General features: G+C 39.7%; 1 protein-coding gene across 2 annotated transcripts in view; it reads left to right on the forward strand.

Moving 5' to 3' along the window:
• Nucleotides 1–20,017, forward strand: part of LOC118276867 (neurotrimin) — a 34,111-nt gene that overhangs the window by 9,724 nt on the left and 4,370 nt on the right. For both annotated transcript variants that reach the window (XM_035595456.2, XM_050699914.1), the window contains exons 3-11: nt 6,232–6,389; nt 12,269–12,326; nt 12,691–12,812; nt 13,389–13,530; nt 14,321–14,465; nt 15,130–15,260; nt 16,591–16,695; nt 17,748–17,870; nt 18,633–18,714. In XM_035595456.2, the coding sequence (XP_035451349.2) occupies nt 6,232–6,389; nt 12,269–12,326; nt 12,691–12,812; nt 13,389–13,530; nt 14,321–14,465; nt 15,130–15,260; nt 16,591–16,695; nt 17,748–17,870; nt 18,633–18,714 (1,066 nt within the window). The remainder of the gene's footprint in view (nt 1–6,231; nt 6,390–12,268; nt 12,327–12,690; nt 12,813–13,388; nt 13,531–14,320; nt 14,466–15,129; nt 15,261–16,590; nt 16,696–17,747; nt 17,871–18,632; nt 18,715–20,017) is intronic.

Here is a 20,017-nt window from a genome sequence, read left to right on the forward strand (position 1 = left end):
GCGAGCAAGAGCCGGTATTTTTAACCGACTTTATGTAATATTTTTTTTTTTTATGTCGGGCGTAACATTCAAAAGTCACCTAGCTTTTTGGGGAGAAAGACTAGGGAGTGTGGGATTTTTACCTCACTAAAACCGACCCGGTGGCCACCTTCAGCACCGATAAGGGGCACCGAGACCTCTAACTAGACCTGCTCCGGAGCCCCTATGGTGCAACACCTGTTACGGCACATCCCTAGGGAGACATGTACCTCCCATTAGCCTCGTTGTGCAAGTTGCACGGCAGCAGCATTGACTGCACGGTTAGTGCGGTGGCTGGGCAACTGGCTGCCGCGCAACGGGTAGCGGGTTCGATTCCCGCACGGAGCAACTCTTTGTGTGATCCACAAATTGTTGTTTCGGGTCTGGGTGTCATGTGCATGTGAACTTGTATGTTTGTAAATGCACCCACGACACAGGAGAAAATCCTAATGTGGGGTAACGTTTTTAAAAAAAAGAAAAAAAGCACGTGACCACTGTGCCACCGTCTTCCCTGAGGTCGCTAGATGGGCACCTAGAGTCCCCACTTTAGGTACCCGCGACCCCAAAGGTCCGCCTGCAGTTGACGCAGGCGGGATTAGGCGTCAAGGCTGTTGCCACCTCGACGCCTTCTATGAGCAGGATCGGCCCTCTCACGATCCACCTCAGCTGCCTCCTTTTGGGACATTACAGTCTCACAAAAGGAGGCCACCTCCCTCCAGTTTTCTGTATCTGCCAGCATAGCCTCTACTACTGCTGGCAGAGACAGGTCTCTCCCGATCTTGGTAACCAGGACCCGCCGCTCTGAGACCCACGCTGGGCACTCTTCGAGCGTGTGCTGTGCGGAATCCAGGTTACCTCCGCAGTGGTGGCAATTTGCCGTGGTCTCTCGCCCAATCTTGTTCAGGTACTCACCGAAGCAGCCATGTCCGGTCAGTACCTGAGTGAGCCTGAAGGAGATGCGCTCCTCTCTTTTCAGCCAGGCTTCGAAATGCGGCAAAATGACTTCGACAACGCGCTTGCGTGAGATCTCTGGCTGTTGTAGCCGCTCACGCCACCGCTCGAGCGCGTGTCGCCTTTCTTGCTGCCTCAGCCTAACGAACGCCGCTCCTGGCACTCTACCGCCGTTTTGACGGACGGAACGGATTTGGTCGTAGACCTTCGCGTCCATATCCGCCAGGATATCCAACGGCGGAAAGCGAGCCAAGAGAATGAACACATGAATGCAATAAATGATTTGAGTTTGAGTTTGAGAGTTGCCGCCTCGAAGGACACCGTTCGGTATCCTCGTGCGATACGGATGGCCATTTTCCGCTGCAGACGATAGATTTTCGTTCTGCAACGTTGGACGCCTGACAGTCGAGCTGACCAAACAGGCGCCCCGTAAAGGACCATCGATCGCACGACACCCGCGTAGAGGCGGCGAACTTCTTCTCTTATGTACTATGCCTACGCGCCTAGCGAATAATAAAATGTTCCACTGTGTCCACTGGTCCGTGAAGTGTGAATTTTGCCGCCCCCTGAATTTGCCGCCCGGGGCATGGGCCCCGGCTTGCCCCCCTAGATCCGGGGCTGACTTGCGCGGGCGCATCAAGCTGTGACGTCATTGCACATGTGTTGCATCCACTCAAGGTTGCAAGTTCAAATAATGTTGCATGTTTATTGTCATAGTCTGGTATAAGTACCTAATTATTTAATAGACAAGTAAAAACTTCGTGAAAAAAAAATCTATATTACAAAATTGGTAAGACCATAGTGAGTTTTGCTCCAATTTTTCTACAGACATTAAGATTTTGTTTTGCAAACACATGATCTACGATACAGCTTGTATTTTAGAGATAAACCGTATTAGGTAAACTAATATTCCCGAAGAGGTAAGCAGAACTGCTGCTACTCTGTAATTGTCAATTTGAAGCGAGCTCAAACGCATTCTTGCCCGTCATGTGTCAAAATTATTCTCACAACCAATTATAGGCGGACCGTGATCGAACTTACTTCGAATGTTTCGAATTGACAATTACAGATTAGCTTAGCTGCACACATTTTTAAATGCTAGGACTTTTTTTTCAATTCATCCAATTACTTCTCCCACCTTGGGCGAGGCGAGAGGGAGTGTCAGACTCTTACTGACTAAAAACCACCCCGTTCCTTCTCCTGCTTTTCGAGCCGGAGCCCCGGTAAACCCACTAGGTAGTCCGCAACTCTGGTAGGACTTAAGTATATTAAAATTTTACCATTCCTCATAATATGAACCTACTATATAATACGGAGCTGATATTAAACATTTAAAAAATTAAAAAATCAGTGGTTAATATTTCGTCTGACCGCGGAAATCAGATACATCTCACTGGACAATTCTAAATCCTTCCATTTCATTCTACTGACACGACCTCCTTACAAGTTCATAGCCACACTCCACGCACGAGTCTTTGACCTATTCACGTTGCATGATGGATCATCTTCCTGTAGTTTATTTTGTTCCTCTACTTATATAATAGGTAATAGATAATGCTCTCTCTCTCTATTTGTCATAGTTTTAAGATTATAGTCTTGATTTTGTTAGTCGATTTTACAAGTTTTTGATGAGGACTACATATTCATTAGCCATACTTGGCTATTATACAAAAACATAACTCTCTTTTATCCTATAACATACAAGACTAGTCAAGTAGCATTTTTTAAAAATGAAGGGGCAAATCGTTGATCGGGTAGTTGCAAGTGCGACTGCCGGGCAAGAGGTCTCGAGTTCGATTCCCAGGTCGGGCAAATCTGTTATTACCTATTGGGCTTTTTTCGGTTTTTCGAAAATTTGTCAGTGGTAGCAGGGAGTCTGGAATTGTGCCCAGTATATGGCAATAGGTTCACCTCTATTACATGGGACTTATAACACAAATGGTGAAAAGTATACAATATATTACAGTGGCAATACGTGCCGTAATGTGCACCTCTGCCTACCCCTTCGGGAATAAAAATACGTGACGATACGATTGAAGGCAAATCTTTTGCCAAACACCAAAATCCAAAAAGTATCGGACCCTTTATGGCATGTACAATTAAAACCGGTATCCGAAATACAGGGGCCGGCTTCATTTATTATAGTACACTGTAAATATGGCCGCCAGACTATCGATAAATCAAATACACAAAAGCAATACCCATTTATGTTCAACACGTACTGAGGAGATTAGATCGGGACGTTCAGTTGTTATAAAATGGATGTGGCATTCAACAACAGCGAAATGTGAATTATTTCTTTACAAATTGTTGATGTTTGAACAGTTTTTTGGTTAGTCTCGTATAAAAATTTGCTTTGTTGTCGATTTTTTGTTTTTTGTTAAATTAGCTGTTTATATTAAAAGTGTTATTCATTAAATAATTTATGCTGATTAGTAATTCGTTGTGTTTTCTTACGACATATTTTAAAACGTTTGTGGTAATTTAATCTTGCTAACACATTAATTAATACATAATGATTTTGTTATTATGCTTATAAACATTATACTTATAAATAGTTAGAATACGTGTCAATTAGGTAAACCAAATATTGCAATGAGGGCCAAAACTTAAAAAAAAATTCTTCAAACAAAATAAATAAAAATAATCATGTATTAATTTCTGTATAAACAGCTGTATGTACTTTGACCACAGAAGAGCTGCAATGGCTAGATTGTGTAGGTATGTTACGAATACATTTGTAAAGTGTGCAGTTTAGCTCTGTGTTTTCTCCACATAGTATCTCTTCATCATCATCATATCAGCCATAAGACGTCCTCTGTTGAACATAGGCTTCCCCCAATGACTTCCAGATAGGCCGGTTGAAAGCGACCTAATGTCTTACGGGCTTGAAAGAGTAAAAACCATCTTGCCATCTGACGGACATACACAAAAAGATGATTTACAAAACTTCTAGAACACAAAAAAAAAACTGCAGTATCATATTCCGTTAATAAGGAACAATTAATATTTCGTAACACTTGTGTCTCGTTGTCCATTGGCCTAGTATCACAAATTGTTCCAATGTTTGTTCTTTCTTAGCTAATTGTTATGTCTTTGACATTGTACACCTATTGGCTTGATGTTTTGAGACCATATGGCTGCAATACTTAGCAATTATTATGGACTATGGTCCTATTTTTCAAAAATGTCTCCTGAAGCAGAGCCAAATTTTTAATAGGGATGATGACGGGGTATGAAAATTAAAAATCTATTTAGTCCGTCAGTTAGGTAAAGAAAACATATTAGACACGTATTTTTTTTATTTTGTCTATGATAACAATACTTAGATAAAACGAATCAAAGTCTACAAGTGGCACCAAATACGTCATTTCAACGTATAAAATGTACCTAAAAGTGACGTCACATGATATTTCAAATCGATATATCTTCGAAAGTATTTTGTTTCCGTTAGAAAATAAAAAATACGTGTCAAATATTTTTAAATAATCCACAAGACGGTCATTAAAATTAGTCATCTTCCCTATTATTCAAAGATGGTACAAGACCAAAGTTTAGTTATCTTTTCTGATAATTTTTCCCAAACTCTCCACCAAATATAAAACTTAACCCGTAAACTATCCTCACCATACAAAATGCCTCCTCCACACTTTCTACAATCACACATCATCCTTAGTTGAACAGTAGACGGCAAGCAGGAAGCTGTTCAGATCCTGATCTTTGTACCTCAATTGTGACTCCATTGATGTCCCCTCGAACCGAAGCATTGTGGAGCATTTCTTTACACGGCCAATCTTATAATTTGACTCGCTTTAGCTGGAAACGATGACGAAGATTGAGAAAGAAATTACGATGTTGATTGGCTGGGAAAATTTTGGTGTTATTGCAGATTTTTTTTTTATTGAGAATAGGTTGTTGTGGTTAAGACGTTTGATGTGTGTTTGTTTAAAGACCCAATAGAGCGAGATCCCAGAGCTGTCAGACATATCTTATTTTTACAAGTATTTAACCTTCGGCTTACAGTAGTCTTGTATATACTTTTTAATGCCTGAATGTTTGTAAAGCTTGCCGAGTGACACCTGCGCAGGTACCAGGTGAGAAAGGTAACTAAAAATTAGACTCACTTAACTTAAATTTTTATGTCTGATTTTTATATATGTTTTGTAGAATATTACTCTGAAATCATATTAAAAAAATCAGACATCTTCCATGGACCAAAACTTTTATCAGACGCTTTAAAGCTCTAAAAAATAGTGCGCCTTACAAAATTGTAATAGCAATATATGTGAGGTTGGAGAGAAATATCTTTTCGGCAAAGCAGTAGCACATTTGTAACATTCACGATGGTAATCACGTTCGTGCAAATTATCTGGTAAAACTATGATGATTTGTACTACTGTTTTGCATTACAGGGGCACCATATATTGCTATTACAATTTTGTAAGGCGCACTATTTTTTAGAGCTTTAAGCCGTCTGATAAAAGTTTTGGTCCATGGAAAGTGTCTGATTTTTTTAATATGATTTCAAAGTAATATTCTACAAAACATATATAAAAATCAGACATAAAAATTTACGTTAAGTGATTCTAATTTTTAGTTACCTTTCTCACCTGGTACCTGCGCAGGTGTCACTCGGCAAGCTTTACAAACATTCAGGCATTAAAAAGTATATACAAGACTACTGTAAGCCGAAGGTTAAATGCTTGTAAAAATAAGATATGTCTGACAGCTCTGGGATCTCGGACCACAATATTTTATACACAGATAGGAAACCGAAACCAATAAGTATTTTATTATTACTTTAACTGTAAAATGTTTTGGCTTAACTCATAGTACGCTGATAGCGCAGATCTACGCAAGACAATGTTTTTTCTATTGGGTCTCATATACTGGCATACAAGAGGTTAAGCTGTTTTTTTACAAATAAATAAATGACACGTTACTCAACAACCGATCATCCAGACATTTACTAAATAATTTCATGCTTTTCGTAATCTATTTAAGTCATCTACGGCCACCCGAAACACCAGAGAAGTTACTAATGCGTTGCTGGTTCCTCAGGGATCATTGTTATCTGTTATAATTTTGGTCAGGTCATTTCATTTTATGGTATAAACGAGCAGACGGAACACCTGATGTTAGGGAATGGACACCTGAAACACCAAAGGCCAACGCATTCGTTGTTTCACGTCAGTTTTCGAGCTGGCCCAGCAGTGCCAAAGCATGGCCTCCCACATTCATTTTACTTTATTTTATTTCCAGAAGGCAAGCTCCGCGTCCGTTGGTACAAAGACAAGACTCTCCTGGGAGACAGCCACACTCCTCACGAGACCATGCCGCCCAGGGTACAGATGCACTCCAACTACAGTCTGCAGGTGGACAACCTTCAGACGCAGGACACTGCTGACTATACGTGCGAGGTATGGCACATATTTACTAGTTTTTATATGGTTTCATCTATACTAATGTTATAAAGCTGAAGAGTTTGTTTGATATTTGTTTGAACACGCTAATCTCAGGAACTACTGGTTCGATTTGAAAAAAGATTTTTGTGTTGACTAGACCATTTATCGAGGAAGGCTTTAGGCTATAAAACATCACGCTATGACCAATAGGAGCCGAGCAGAGCGGGTGAAACCGCGCGAAAGTAGCTAGTAGTCAAATAAAATCGTCTTTTAAACCATTCTGACCTTATATGATCGAATTGCGTGTAATGTCCAGTATAAGCCGGTAAACGAGCAGACGGATCACCTGATTGTAAGCAATCGCCGCCGCCCATGGACATCCGAAACACCAGAGGCGTTACAAGTGCGTTGCCGGCCTTTTGGGGGTTAGGAATTCAAGGGTTGTTAGAGAATCGGGGATTAGTAAGATTGGGAAGGTGGGTAATTGGGCCTCCGGTAGCCTCACTCACACAACGCAAGCGTTGTTTCACGTCAGTTTTCTGTTAGGTCGTGGTATCACTCCGGGCGAGCCGGCCCATTCGTGCCGAAGCATGTCTCTCTTACACTTTAATAAAAACTAGTGGTCGCCTAGTGGTCGAAATTCAACCATATACGATTTAATTTAGAATACTACTTAACATACGTTCAAGGATAATTTTTATTTAACTCAAACTCAAACAAACTCTTTTATAAAACTCTATTCATATGAGACGTGAGAATATCATCGCAATGTCTATCGATTTTGACGTTTTGTCAAATACGATCAGATACTATGCATGTGTGTGTAATGTTTTATTTATTGATTTAATGTACTTTATAAGCATTATTTTTGAAAAATATTGGCGTAATGCACTTCTCCTACACATAAACTATAAGTGTACCAAATTTTATGCTCCTACGTCCGCGCAATTTTCGTAAAAACAGTTACAAAGTTTTTGCTTCACGTATTAATATATAGATACTAGTGTAGTGCGAACAAAGCATAGCATATTTTCACTGATTATATTAAAGTCCGTAATAGAAGCCGATTGGCAACCATCGGATACTGAGAAACGCCGAAAATCGGCGTATTAACTAAGAGCACTCTAAATAACATTGCCCGACTCGGGAATAAAAACTAAACAAAACTCCTAATTCAATTCTAGTCCATAATTCCAGTGAAATCATCTTTACACGAAACAACAAAAGCAACACAAGCAACAAAGCAACAAGCAATTTAACCAATTAGAAAATGGTATCCAACAATAAATTGCGAACGGAACAATAAAAACTATTTCATTGACAACAACAATTGGCTTAAACTGATGAAAAGATGACCGCCCTTCGATCTTAACTATTTTTAATTTGTTACTAGTCATGTGGCATGCTCGATAGATTTTTATCGATAAAAAATAATAAATAATCGATAACGTGGACTAAGTACATAAATATTTATAAATGGTGTCATGAGCAGCGTGTATGGGGCTGCGTGACATCGCCGCGTCTGCGCACGCCGCTCTTAATTAGTGTCCCAACTGTGACTCGAAACTAGTAGAGCTTTTCTCGGAATATTTACGTGAGTAAACAGGAGGTTTTGGTTTATTTATTGATAAAAATTGTCACCTGTTGCTTCATTTAACGGAATATATACCCAAATAGTGTTATACGCTTGTAATAAATTCCAATAAATAGGCACCCATATAATATTAATGTATTTCAATGGAGATTTGAGCTACCAACGATGCGTTGCTGCTTATTGATACTTAGAGATTCAGTTATTTTTATTTAACTCACTGCTTTCCAAAACATCCAATACTAAATGCCTTATAGTAAATTTCATGGTTTCCCATAAATCCCTATTTAAATATACATGAGGCCGTGAAAGCTTATACTGTGAAGTATGAAGCCAGTCAAATTCTTAAATCCGTTTATCGACCCCGTTTATTGCATGATTTGATTATGGGATTTAAAATCAAAGCTCTATTGGTACTCAGATAAGGCAAGGTTTTATTATGTAACTAGCTTTTGCCCGCGACTTCGTTCGCGTGGAATAGTGACTTCCGGCAATTTTTTGGTTTTAACCACATAGTTCCCGATCTCGCGGAATCTCTTCAAAAATGAGATGTAGAAGATATTCCAGGGAACTCTTCAAAAATCAACATAATGAGCTCTACGTTTGAATTTAATAGACGTATACTCACTTAGGGCATTGAAAAAATAGTTTAAAAACGGACTTAAACTAAAGAAATATTATAATCTTTCCGAACTTAAGATGAAAACTAACTTAAAACTAAAGAAAGCTACGAATTACGAATTTATAACAATTAAAAAAGAAATTATATTACAACCTATCTTCTATGCTATAATAACCAAGCTTAAACTAAATAATTTAAAAGAAACGACTTAAATCTAATCTATCTAATTAATTAAGAAATTAGACTTACAATTTTATTAAAAAACTAACTACAGTAACTACTAATAATCGATATCAAACTAAACCTACTTTAAATAATTTAACCAGAAAACCAGGAAAACCCAACAAATAAACTTATTAATTGACAAATACCACGAAACCAATTTATTTAGAATTTCAATGTACAGACAGCACTTTTCTACGATTTTATTATATGTATAGATATAGATTTTTGAAATAAAAACTATCCTATGTCCTTTCTAAGGTTCTAAACTATATCTGTACCAAATTTCAACCAAATTCGTCAAATAGTGGCGGAGATTAATGGTATAAGCATAGAATAGTGTTCGACGTGATTCTTTAATTTGACATAACTTTTTTATTTATGAACCGATTGACATGAAACAAACACTAAATGTAAATTGAAGCATACCACAATATATTCGTGAAAACCGCATCCAAATCGGATCAGCCGTTTCTGAGATTAGCGCGCATAGACACACAGACAAACAGACAAACAGACAAACAGACAAACAGACAAACAGACAAACAGACAAACCGACAAACAGACAAACAGACAAAAAAAAAGTTAATTACATTTTTGGGTTCGACATCGACATAACAATAACCCCTGCTATTTTTTTTATTTTTATTTTCAATGTACAGACAGCACTTTTCTACGATTTTATTATATGTATAGATGTACTCTAGTATAATATTTTCTGCAGCTTAACATAACCCTTTCATGCTGATTAGTTAATTAGACCCAACTCTAGCATATAACCATGCTTTATTTAAGTTTTTAGATTTTTTGCCCCTATCGTGGGTTCAGTGGTCGAAAGTCGGGCAAAGTATTACTAGATCTTTTTCAGTTTTTCAAAACTTTTTCAATAGAAGCACGGAGTCTGGAATTGTGCCCAGTCTATGGCAATAGACTCACCTCTTATTACCTGGAAATTATAAGACAAATGGTAAAAAGTGGGTGCACATAGTACAGTGGCACTACGTGCCCTAATGTGAACCTCTTATCTACCCCTTCGAGGATATAAAGCGTGTTCGTAATTTTCTTTTAATATCATTATTAAAAGAAAATTACTTACTTATTGTTTTGCTTTTTGTTTATAAATATTAAAAATGTGAATATTTGATATTAATAAACAAAAAAGAAAAACAACGAAAATGCAGATCCATATTTACGACTAAAATCTACAAAACGTATCGATATCAACCACTATCATAGCAAAAAGTATCGATAACATTTTCCCCACACTAGCAGCGATGTTCGTTTCGTATACCGCTCTCAAAGTCTGGCCAATTATGCAATTAATCAATTTGTACTAACTCTTTTGATACCCGATCTACTGTGTTTTGTAACTGATACCTACAATACATACATACATATGTAGGTAACTATAATACTTATGTATCTACACATTTTTGTGCAATGCTGTCATCAGTAAAATCGACTGTGTGGTTGGTGACTGAAAAACATTATTTTTTTAATACTACGTCCGTTCGTGATTAGTTTTTTTCTTCACAGTTTATTATAACTTGTCATAGTGTGGACGAAAATGGAATTAGTGATGACCACAGAGTAAAATGGGTAGACTATGTATTAGCATAGTGTTCTTATCATAGGGAAAAAGGATTAGAATCTGCGGGTGATCCCACATTATCCCGCCGTATGTGCCGACTCAATTATACTGGACCCCAAGGCGATGGGAACCGCCAATGTGCTTAGGCAAAAACTAAAAACTTCCCAAACGTTAGTAATGGTCGGACTCTCTAACGGCGCGTTCCAATAAACTACCGATCGGTAAATTTGCTTACGAGCCGTAGAATTTTGACATAAGCTCCATACAAAATGTGTCAAAATTCTACGGCTCGTAAGCAAATTTACCGATCGGTAGTTTATTGGAACGCGCCGTAAGTCGACGCCCCCAAGAACGGGAGAAGCCATTGGATTATTGTCCCCCCTAAAAAAAGGGCCCAAAACTTTTTGAACGCTACGCCACTGGCTGAGAAGCATGTGCCATAATGTGTTATCCTGTGGTGTTGTCATTCCGTAAAACTTGTTAATCACGGTTCAAGAGCATAGCCGCCATAGCGTGATTGTGACAATTAATTAATGTTCCTAGGTAGTGCTTGGGTGACGTGTCTAGATTATATGTATGTAGATTTAGGAGTCATCATAGCAAATATTGCGCAGATACTTTGCTCAATGAGACAAAGAATGCGACAGAAGACTAGAATCAACTTGCCACCGCCTCTACTCTTACCGCGGGTGTTTTTAGCAAAAACCACACACGGGGCTCCTTCGATCTTCATTTTTTTATGGTATAAGCCGGTAAATGAGCAAACGAATCACTTGATGGTAAGCAATCGCCGTCGCCCATGGACACCCGAAACACCAGAAGCGTTACAAGTGCGTTGCTGGCTTTTTGGGCGTTAGAAAATTAAGGGTTGTTGGGGAATCGGAGACTGTGAAGCTTGGGAAGAGGGGTAATTGGGGCTCCGGTAACCTCACTTACACAAATTAACACAACGCAAGCGTTATCTCACGTCGGTTTTCTGTGAAGCCGTGGTATCACTCCGGTCGAGCCGGCCCATTCGTGCCGAAACATGGCTCTCCCACACTTCATACTTCAGCCATTTTATCCGAACCGGACATCAACCTTGCGATCTTACAACACAGAGCCATAATACTAACAAGACAGCCGGATCAAATAACCTAATGACCCATATATCCGGGTGCTACCGTAAATAGACTAGCATTAGTCTAACATTACGACTTATGCAGAAAGGAAGTAAGCAGTTAGCTCAATATGTCGGCCACTTTGTGGACTGAAGGGGTAATTAGGACCACCCTGCATGCCAATTAGGCTGGAGACTCTTGAGTTGTAGTGGTTTATTGGATCGTTTTAGGAATGCTGGTTAATGAAGAGTGTCTTTGAAAGTTTTAGATTTATGCTGGTTTAAATATTTTTGGGGTGCTCCTTTTTTTAAGACGTTGCCCCACACTAGTATTTTCTCCTGTGTCGTGGGTGCGTGTACAAATATACAAGTTCACGTGACACCCAGACCCTAAACAACAATTTGTGGATCACACAAAGAGTTACTCCATGCGGGAATCGAACCCACTGCAAGTTACGAGGCAGCCAGTAGCCAACCACCACACCAACCGTGCAGTCAATATTTAAACATCACTAGCAGTTACCATAATAATGACTTGTGGCAGAATTTGACCTATTTTTTCTTTGCTTTAAGCCTCACGTAGCCCGAGACCTTACCAACGAATGCAAAACCGTAGAAATCGGCAAGACTTTTGACGTATTTTAAATAAAATTCTGTCAGGCTTTTCTGTGTTTTTCGTTGGCTCAATCAACTCACAAGATTTTAACCGTTTTCTGTTATATTCCTTGTTTATGCGTAGAAAACTTTAAAGAGAGATTATTTGTTTCAGATCATCCGACCGGAGCCCTGGGGTCCAGTAAAGCAGACACATTCTATTGAAGTGCTATGTAAGTCGAAAATCTTCGGTTATAAGCGAATTTTTAGACCATTTACAGAGTTTTTAATAGAACGAAAATAACCAATATAAATCCAAAGATATGGATTTAAATCTGTGATTTATTTCGGACATTGCTGTCTCTTTAGTCAGATGCTTTTGCCTCTTCTCACACAAAGAAGGGTTGAGCATTAATCACCACGCTTGCTCAATGCAGGTTAGCAATTTCAGACTTATAACTAGAGATTATAAGCCCAGGTTTCCTCACGATGTTTTCACCGCAGAAAGTCATAATGGTACTTGCCAGTGGCTGATTTTGAACCTACACTCTCATTCGTGAGAATCGAGCGTCATATTAATTTTAAATGTTGTTTCAGATTCCCCAACAGTAAAGACGATACCAGAAGATGGTTTCCTGGAAGTTCGCAAGGGAGATTACGTGGACATCGGATGTGAGACCACGGGCACTCCGCCCCCTATCGTGGACTGGAGGAAAAACGTGAGTGACCTAACTAAAGAGGATATTGATACATTCATATGTACTTATTGTTGCATGTGTAATAAATACTGTATACCAATGTCACAGTGTTACATCCATTCGGGATGATTGTGTCATCCCTGCGAGTCCCATCCATGGATGAGTCAATAATGATGATTTGTGTGATAGGTTCTTAGAGGTGTGAATCACATCACTTAAATCGTATTTCATTCTAAAAGGGGACTCCAGCCAAAGCAAAATACCTCAATAAAAATACAATCTAGTTAGGTTGTCTGGCAACAAGAGGCTTATGTGAGGCAGTACAGAGTATGTCTTGTAGCTGATATATCATGCGCTTAAATAGGTGATTCCCGCATTTCGCGTACCTACGGGAATTTAGGGAAATCCTCTCTTAGTGCACTTCCAACCACTCCTTAAGGAATTTACATGCCGTTTCAGCTTCCTCGGTCCAGTAATTTTGGCTGTGCTTTGTCTGTCAGTCAGTCACTCAGTAACGGAATAGTTTTTTTTTATTTGCAGATTACTAGATTTTTCTCCTACCTATAACCTACCTACATACTTTGAATTTATCCTCAGGGGGAACCGATGGCGTTGCTAGAGCATCGCTCCCGCATCAGATTCAGGGCGGAGCACCGGTTACTGGCGGGAGTATACGAGTGTATTGCCAATAATGGAGTGGGCGAGCCTGCTAGAGCCACTATAACTGTCGTTATACAAGGTAAGTGACTGGAGAACAAAATTTTTTCCTCGTCTGTCCATATCTGTTAACGGGTACTGGGAAACGGGTGGCGCCGGTGCAGGATCACACGCAGCACACGCCTGCACTGACCACTCACAACACCACACACACACACAAGCAATGTAACTAAAGAAGTAAGAGAAAATGACCCACGAAATCATTTTCTTCTTAAGTACCTAGTTAATAAGCTTAACTTGAATGTGAATATACGATTGATATAGCATAGGAGTTTGCTATAATCTCCAGGCTTTTTTTGAGTAGGGAAATCATTCAATGACTTCTCCCACCTTGGGCGATCGGTCGATATCCACCCCATCCTACTGCTACGTAGTCCGCAGCATAATCGCCAGGCTTGGCTGGCTCTTTTTCTTCTCCTCTAATAACATCTTCTGATTTGTTTCGTTGCGGGATCCAAGACAGTCATTCATTTCCCTGGGACGCGCCAGACTTCAGTGTTCCGGTGTTTTCATGTTTGTATCTACTGTAGATCCTGGCTTACAGGAGTTGCAGCGGTATGGAAGGTTGTGGCGGACTTGTCCCATTAAAAAAAAAAAAAAAATAAGGCTTCGCTGGGGAACGTCGGAGTTTTAAAAGAACTACTGCCTGGTCTCTGTTAAATATGTAGTTAGTCCTTAGTCGACTCAGGAAAACTGTAGAGGTGGTCACCGGAAATAAGAAATGCACGTACAGACACTTCACCTTCTGGTGATACACAGTACCTAATTGTGATAAACCAATATTAAATTAATGCATCCCCCTTCCCATTTAGACGCCCCAGTGGTAACATCAGATCGTACGTACGTGCACACTGCAATAGGGCTCCGCGCCGCTCTCGCTGCCAAGCTGGAGTTCGCAGTCCCACCGGCTAGGACTGCCTGGTACAGGGATGGGAGACCCGTGAGGACTGATGATAGGTAAGAGCGGAAGACTTACTGCCGTACTCAGATACATTTAATGATTACTTAAGCTATTCCTTGGTAACGATTTTGTATCGAAAACAATAGCTAAGGACTGGGTTAAGTAATCATTAAATGACTCTGAGTGCGGCAGTTCTTCGTTTGAATTATGTATATGTAGCTTAAGTTAGTGTGGGAGAGTCATGCTTCGGCACGAATGGGCCGGCTCGACCGGAGTGATACCACGACCTCACAGAAAACTGACGTGAAACAACGCTTGCGTTGTGTGAGTGAGGTTAGCACCCTACCTCCCCAATTCCCGATTCCCCATTCCCAACAACCCTTAAATTCCAAACCCCCAAAAGGCCAGCAAGACATGTGTAACACCGGTGTCCATGGGCGACGACAATTGCTTACCAGGTAGTCCGTCACCTCGCTTACCGACTCATAACATAAAAAAATAGGAATAATTTGAGAGGTGATATTTTATTTTTAACTTTAAGTCAAAACTAAAACATGATTTCAATTATTAATCCACTCACAGGCACGTTTGAACGTTATACTTGAATTTACTGGGCTTCTCCCAGTTGCGCAATCTATTTTTGTGCCTTTAGGCTTCAGTCAGTCTGACTCCCGTAGCAGACAGAAACACTAACTTATTTGAATTCATATTTGTCCACAGGATAGTACAAATGGTACATGACAACGTACACCACCTTATCTTCAGGAGTGTGAGGAAGACTGACTTTGGAAACTACACTTTCAGGGCGGAGAACAAACTGGGCATGGCAGATCTCATGTTCAGGCTAACTGGTGATTTAATAAATCAATTAGATAAGACATTAATATCAATTTTGACTGCACAGGGGCCTTAGTCTGCTATTACAATTGTGTCAGAATGGTCGATCACTGAGCAGTGCGAGAGGGACGGAGCTATGTAGGTTGTATAGCTCCATCCCTCTCACTCGATCAGTGATCGATCATTCTGACACAATTGTAATAGCAGACTAAGGCCTCAGTTGGTGCGGTGGCTGGGCAACGTGTAGCGGGTTCGATTCCTGCATGGAACAACTCTTTGTGTGGTCCACGGATTGTTGTTCCGGATATGGGTGTCATGTGTATGTGAAATTGTATGTTTGTAAACACACCCACGAGGCAAGAGAAAATCCTAATGTGGGGCAACGTTTTTTTTTTAATTTAAAAGATAAATATAAAATTAAGGTTCTTTTTGATGACACTAACAAAGAAACAGTAGGGCTACTCCGGTTCTCGAATGCGAAGTTTCGTTTAATCTTCGGCCGTAGGTTTTATTGATTTACTAATAAAATTACTTAAAATAACGTTTTATTTTTAATTTCATATCAAAACCTATTTATCCCTTTCCTCTTCATTTTTGTTCAAGAAAATTCGCAATAAATGGAATTGTAATAATGTAATAAGTTTCAGACGAAACTAAAAAGTCACATTGGTACTTGCCATTGGTAGGTTTGGAACCCGCACCCTCAATATTCAGATTGACGACTCTTATACAACAATGAACATAATTTTATTATTTATAACTTTCGTGAGACATACTAAATTAATTATTACGTTATCGGCTTATTCACGTAACTGTTTGACGAGGAACTTGACTAGTTTCAAGCCATGCTAGAGGCTCATATTCATGAGCAGCATTCCGCGACGCGGCGATTGTCGCGCTGCTACTAGTCGAGTTCCTCGTCAAACAGTTACGTGAGTAATGCCCGAATACTGAAATGCTACTCAATTTTAAGTGGTACTTAAATATCGTGCTATCTCTGTCATTTTATAAAGAATTGATAGGGACAGAACTACATTTGAGAGCGTCTTAAAATTGAGTAGCGTTTGAGTATTCGGACATAAGCCGATAATCTATACTAATATTATAAAGCTGAAGAGTTTGTTTGTTTGTTTGTTTGAACGCGCTAATCTCCAGAACTACTGGTCTGATTTGAATAATTCTTTTTGTGTTGGATAGTGCATTTATCGAGGAAGGCTATAGGCTATAAAACATCACGCTATGACCAAAAGGAGCTAAGCAGAGCGGGTGAAACCGCGCGGAAGTAGCTAGTATAACATAATAATTAACAATGAATACATTAAAATAATACTTTTTTTAAACCAGGTGTCCCAAACGCAGCTTCTTTCAAAGTGGATGCTACTCTGAACAAGGCCACTGCAACGAGCTTCACTCTCATCTGGGAAGTCGACTCCTATTCCACTATTATTGGTAAGTCTACATCAATAGAAACAATCAATCAATCATTTTTTTAGGTATTTTTAAGTTGTAAATAATGCGCAAGTAGTCATAATAATTTACTTCGAATAAACATCCAGAGATTTTGTATAGAAAGGACCAAAAAACATATGAAAGCAGTTACAATTAAAATGAGATCGATTTTTGCGCAGAGTAGGTGGCGCCACTAGCGAGTAAGATCCTATACATCTATTTGCTGTTTCTTACCTATAACAGAGAACCAATATATAATGTCACCCGTCATTAGAATATTTTGTGTTTTCGACCGTCATTTTTTCAGATTTTTTATTTTACTTGTTTTTTTATGGTATAAGCCGGCAAACGAACAAACGGATCACCTGATGGTAAGCAATAGCCGCCGCCCATGGACACCCGAAACAGCAGAGGCGTTACAAGTGCGTTGCCGGCCTTTTAGGGGGTTAGGAAGAGGATTGATGGGGAATCGGGTATTGGGCCTTCCCATTGCAATACCCGTACTGGAGGCACAATAACCCCTTGGTTATTAACCCCTTGGTTATTGTGCCTCCAGTACATAAGTCGGTTTTTTGAGGCCGTGGTATCACTCCGGTCTAGCCGGCCCATTCGTGCCGAAGCATGGCTCTACCACACTTAAATTAAACTTACTTGTATAGAGAGTATATTTTAATTGTGGGAGAGCTATGTTTCGGCACGAATAGGCCGGCTAGACCGGAGTGATATCACGGCCTCAAAAACCGACTTGAAACAACGCTTGCGTTGTGTTTCGTTGTGTGAGTGAGGTTACCGGAGGCCCAATTACCACCCTTTCCAATCATCCCAATCCCCGATTCCTGAACAACAACCCTTAAATTCCTAACCCCCAAAAAGCCGGCAACGCACTTGTAACACCTCAAATGTTTCAAGTGTTAGGGGCGGCGGCGATTACTTACCATCAGGTGATACGTCTGCTAGTTTACCGGCGTGTTTCATAAAAAAATTGATAGATTGTGGATCAAGAGGTTATTAATATACATATAATAAGACAAATCATGGTAATTTGTATACAGAGTACAATCTCTGGCTCCGTCCGTACTACGGGCGGCTGGTGACTTCCGAACCAGACTCGTTCACCACGGAGCCGCCCGCCAACCACTGGATCAAGATTGTGGTGCCCGGAGACTCCAGTGATGGTGAGCTTATTTGGAATGGTTTTGTAGTTTAGGAATAAAGTTGAGAGTAGAAGTAGTGTTGGGACAAGTGTAGCGTGAGGACTTGTACACTTAGTACGAGTTTGTTTTACGTTTAAAGTAAGCGAAAGGAGAGGGTGATCGGCACTTTGATTGGTTGGTTTATACGAGCCGGCCAATCAGAGCATCGAACGCACTCTCGTTTCGTTTTCGTTCAACGTAAAGCAAACTCGTACTAAGGGACTAACTGTATTCGACTAACAATACCCTTAGGTAGTACGAATTTACATCATTAACTCTCAATTGAACGAAAACGAAACGAGAGCGCGATTCGAATGAACCAACTAATCAGAGCGCCGAACTCATTCAGGTTTTGATTACTTTAAACGTATTTTTTACTGATTTTTAGTTAGTATCTAATTCCGTCATATTAGTCCGTGACCAACAAAATAGGTCTTGTATAATTTAAATTAATGATTACTCACGTAAGTAACTGTTTGATGAGGAACTGGACTAGTTTCAAGCTATGCTAGAAGCTCATATTCATGAACAGCATTCCGCAACGATTGTCACGTTGCTACTGCACAGCCGATGACATAATAATTAATTTCACTTCATTTTTTTTTCGTTTTAATTTAATATTTAAAAATGTAACAAACAAGTATAAGAAATAAATAAATGATCGAAAATTTAATTTAGTAGGTATGTCTCAGGAAAGTTATAACAAAGTCTTGTACAATGTTATTAAAAATGTATTTATTTCAGGCCCAATCCACAGTGCAATCTACACTGTGCGAGGATTGACACCTTCTACGGTGTACGAAGCTATCGTCACATCGAGAAACAGGTAAAGTATTACCTCTACTTGGTTTTTATGTAATAACAGGGACTCAGGGTAAGTGGAGCGCAGATGGGGCCCAGTAGGGCTGATGCCTGATCCGGAGCTGCGGACTACCTAGCGGGCTTACCGGGGCTCCAGCTCAAAGCAGAAGTAGGAACGGGGTGGTTTTTAGTCAGTAAGAGTCTGACACTCCCTCTCGCCTCGCCCAAGGCGGGAGAAACATTGGATGACTTTCCATCCTTAAAAAAAAACTTTCAAATTTATTATTTTGTTTTATGCCAATACAATTCTACAATTTAATATTTACAACTAAACTAAAAATTATTTACTATTTAAGGTAAACGACCACAGGGTCGCATCGTACGCATTCCGTATCACGTCACCGGTACGCATCGCATCTAGGCATTGCCGATGATGCGGTCCGTACGATGCGGATCAGTGGACGCAGTTGTATGATTATATAGAAGACAAAATAAAATCCGTTGCGCGCGATGCGTACGATGCGGGCCTGTGGACGCTTATCTTTACAAAGCATCAAAAAATTCGTCCGCATCGACCTCAATAGAGAAAGTGCCCAGAAAGCTAGCAGCATTGCCACATTGTATGGCAATGCACATCCTCTGACCGAAGACCCTACCAGCCCTTTGGTCATTAGATACATCGTCTTTACGTATTCAGTTAAATTAAGATTGTGAATGTTATTCCAAGCAACGCCCAGGGCGGCGGCCTTGTCGCCCCACCCTAAATCCGACACTGGATAAACTGAATTGAAACTATTTTTCTATCAGTATTCTATTCAACTCCTTATGAGCTGATGCAAAACTTCGATATACTATGTGTTATGCTATCGAAATGTAATCCTAAATAATTAATCTTGTACTAATTAAATGTATTGATCGAAAGGAAATGCAACGCGCATGCCCGATGTGGTCAATGCTGCCAGAACTTGAATGTATATTTACCCATCGTAAATCGATTAGACTGGGGAAAATTTATATTAGATATATTTACTCTCATAGTACCTTATTGTTTGTATAATATATCGGTCGTTTTATCACATGATTTTAATTTTGACCGAGGAACGGTCACCTTTCCCGCATGCCTCTGTAACTTTGACCACAGAATAATAAGTAAACTTTGACGCCTTATTTGGGCTTACGTATTATGTATTAAGTATCAATTAATGTACTTAGATACCTAATTAATATATGATGATGAACTTGGCTATCAGAGACATAATTTTTATCGGTAAGATCGGGCTTCTGTGATCATAGGAAGTAATTTTGACCCAAATTCTATAACCAGTAGG

Source organism: Spodoptera frugiperda, chromosome 17 (assembly GCF_023101765.2).
Source record: "Spodoptera frugiperda isolate SF20-4 chromosome 17, AGI-APGP_CSIRO_Sfru_2.0, whole genome shotgun sequence".
Taxonomy (NCBI): Eukaryota; Metazoa; Arthropoda; class Insecta; order Lepidoptera; family Noctuidae; genus Spodoptera; species Spodoptera frugiperda.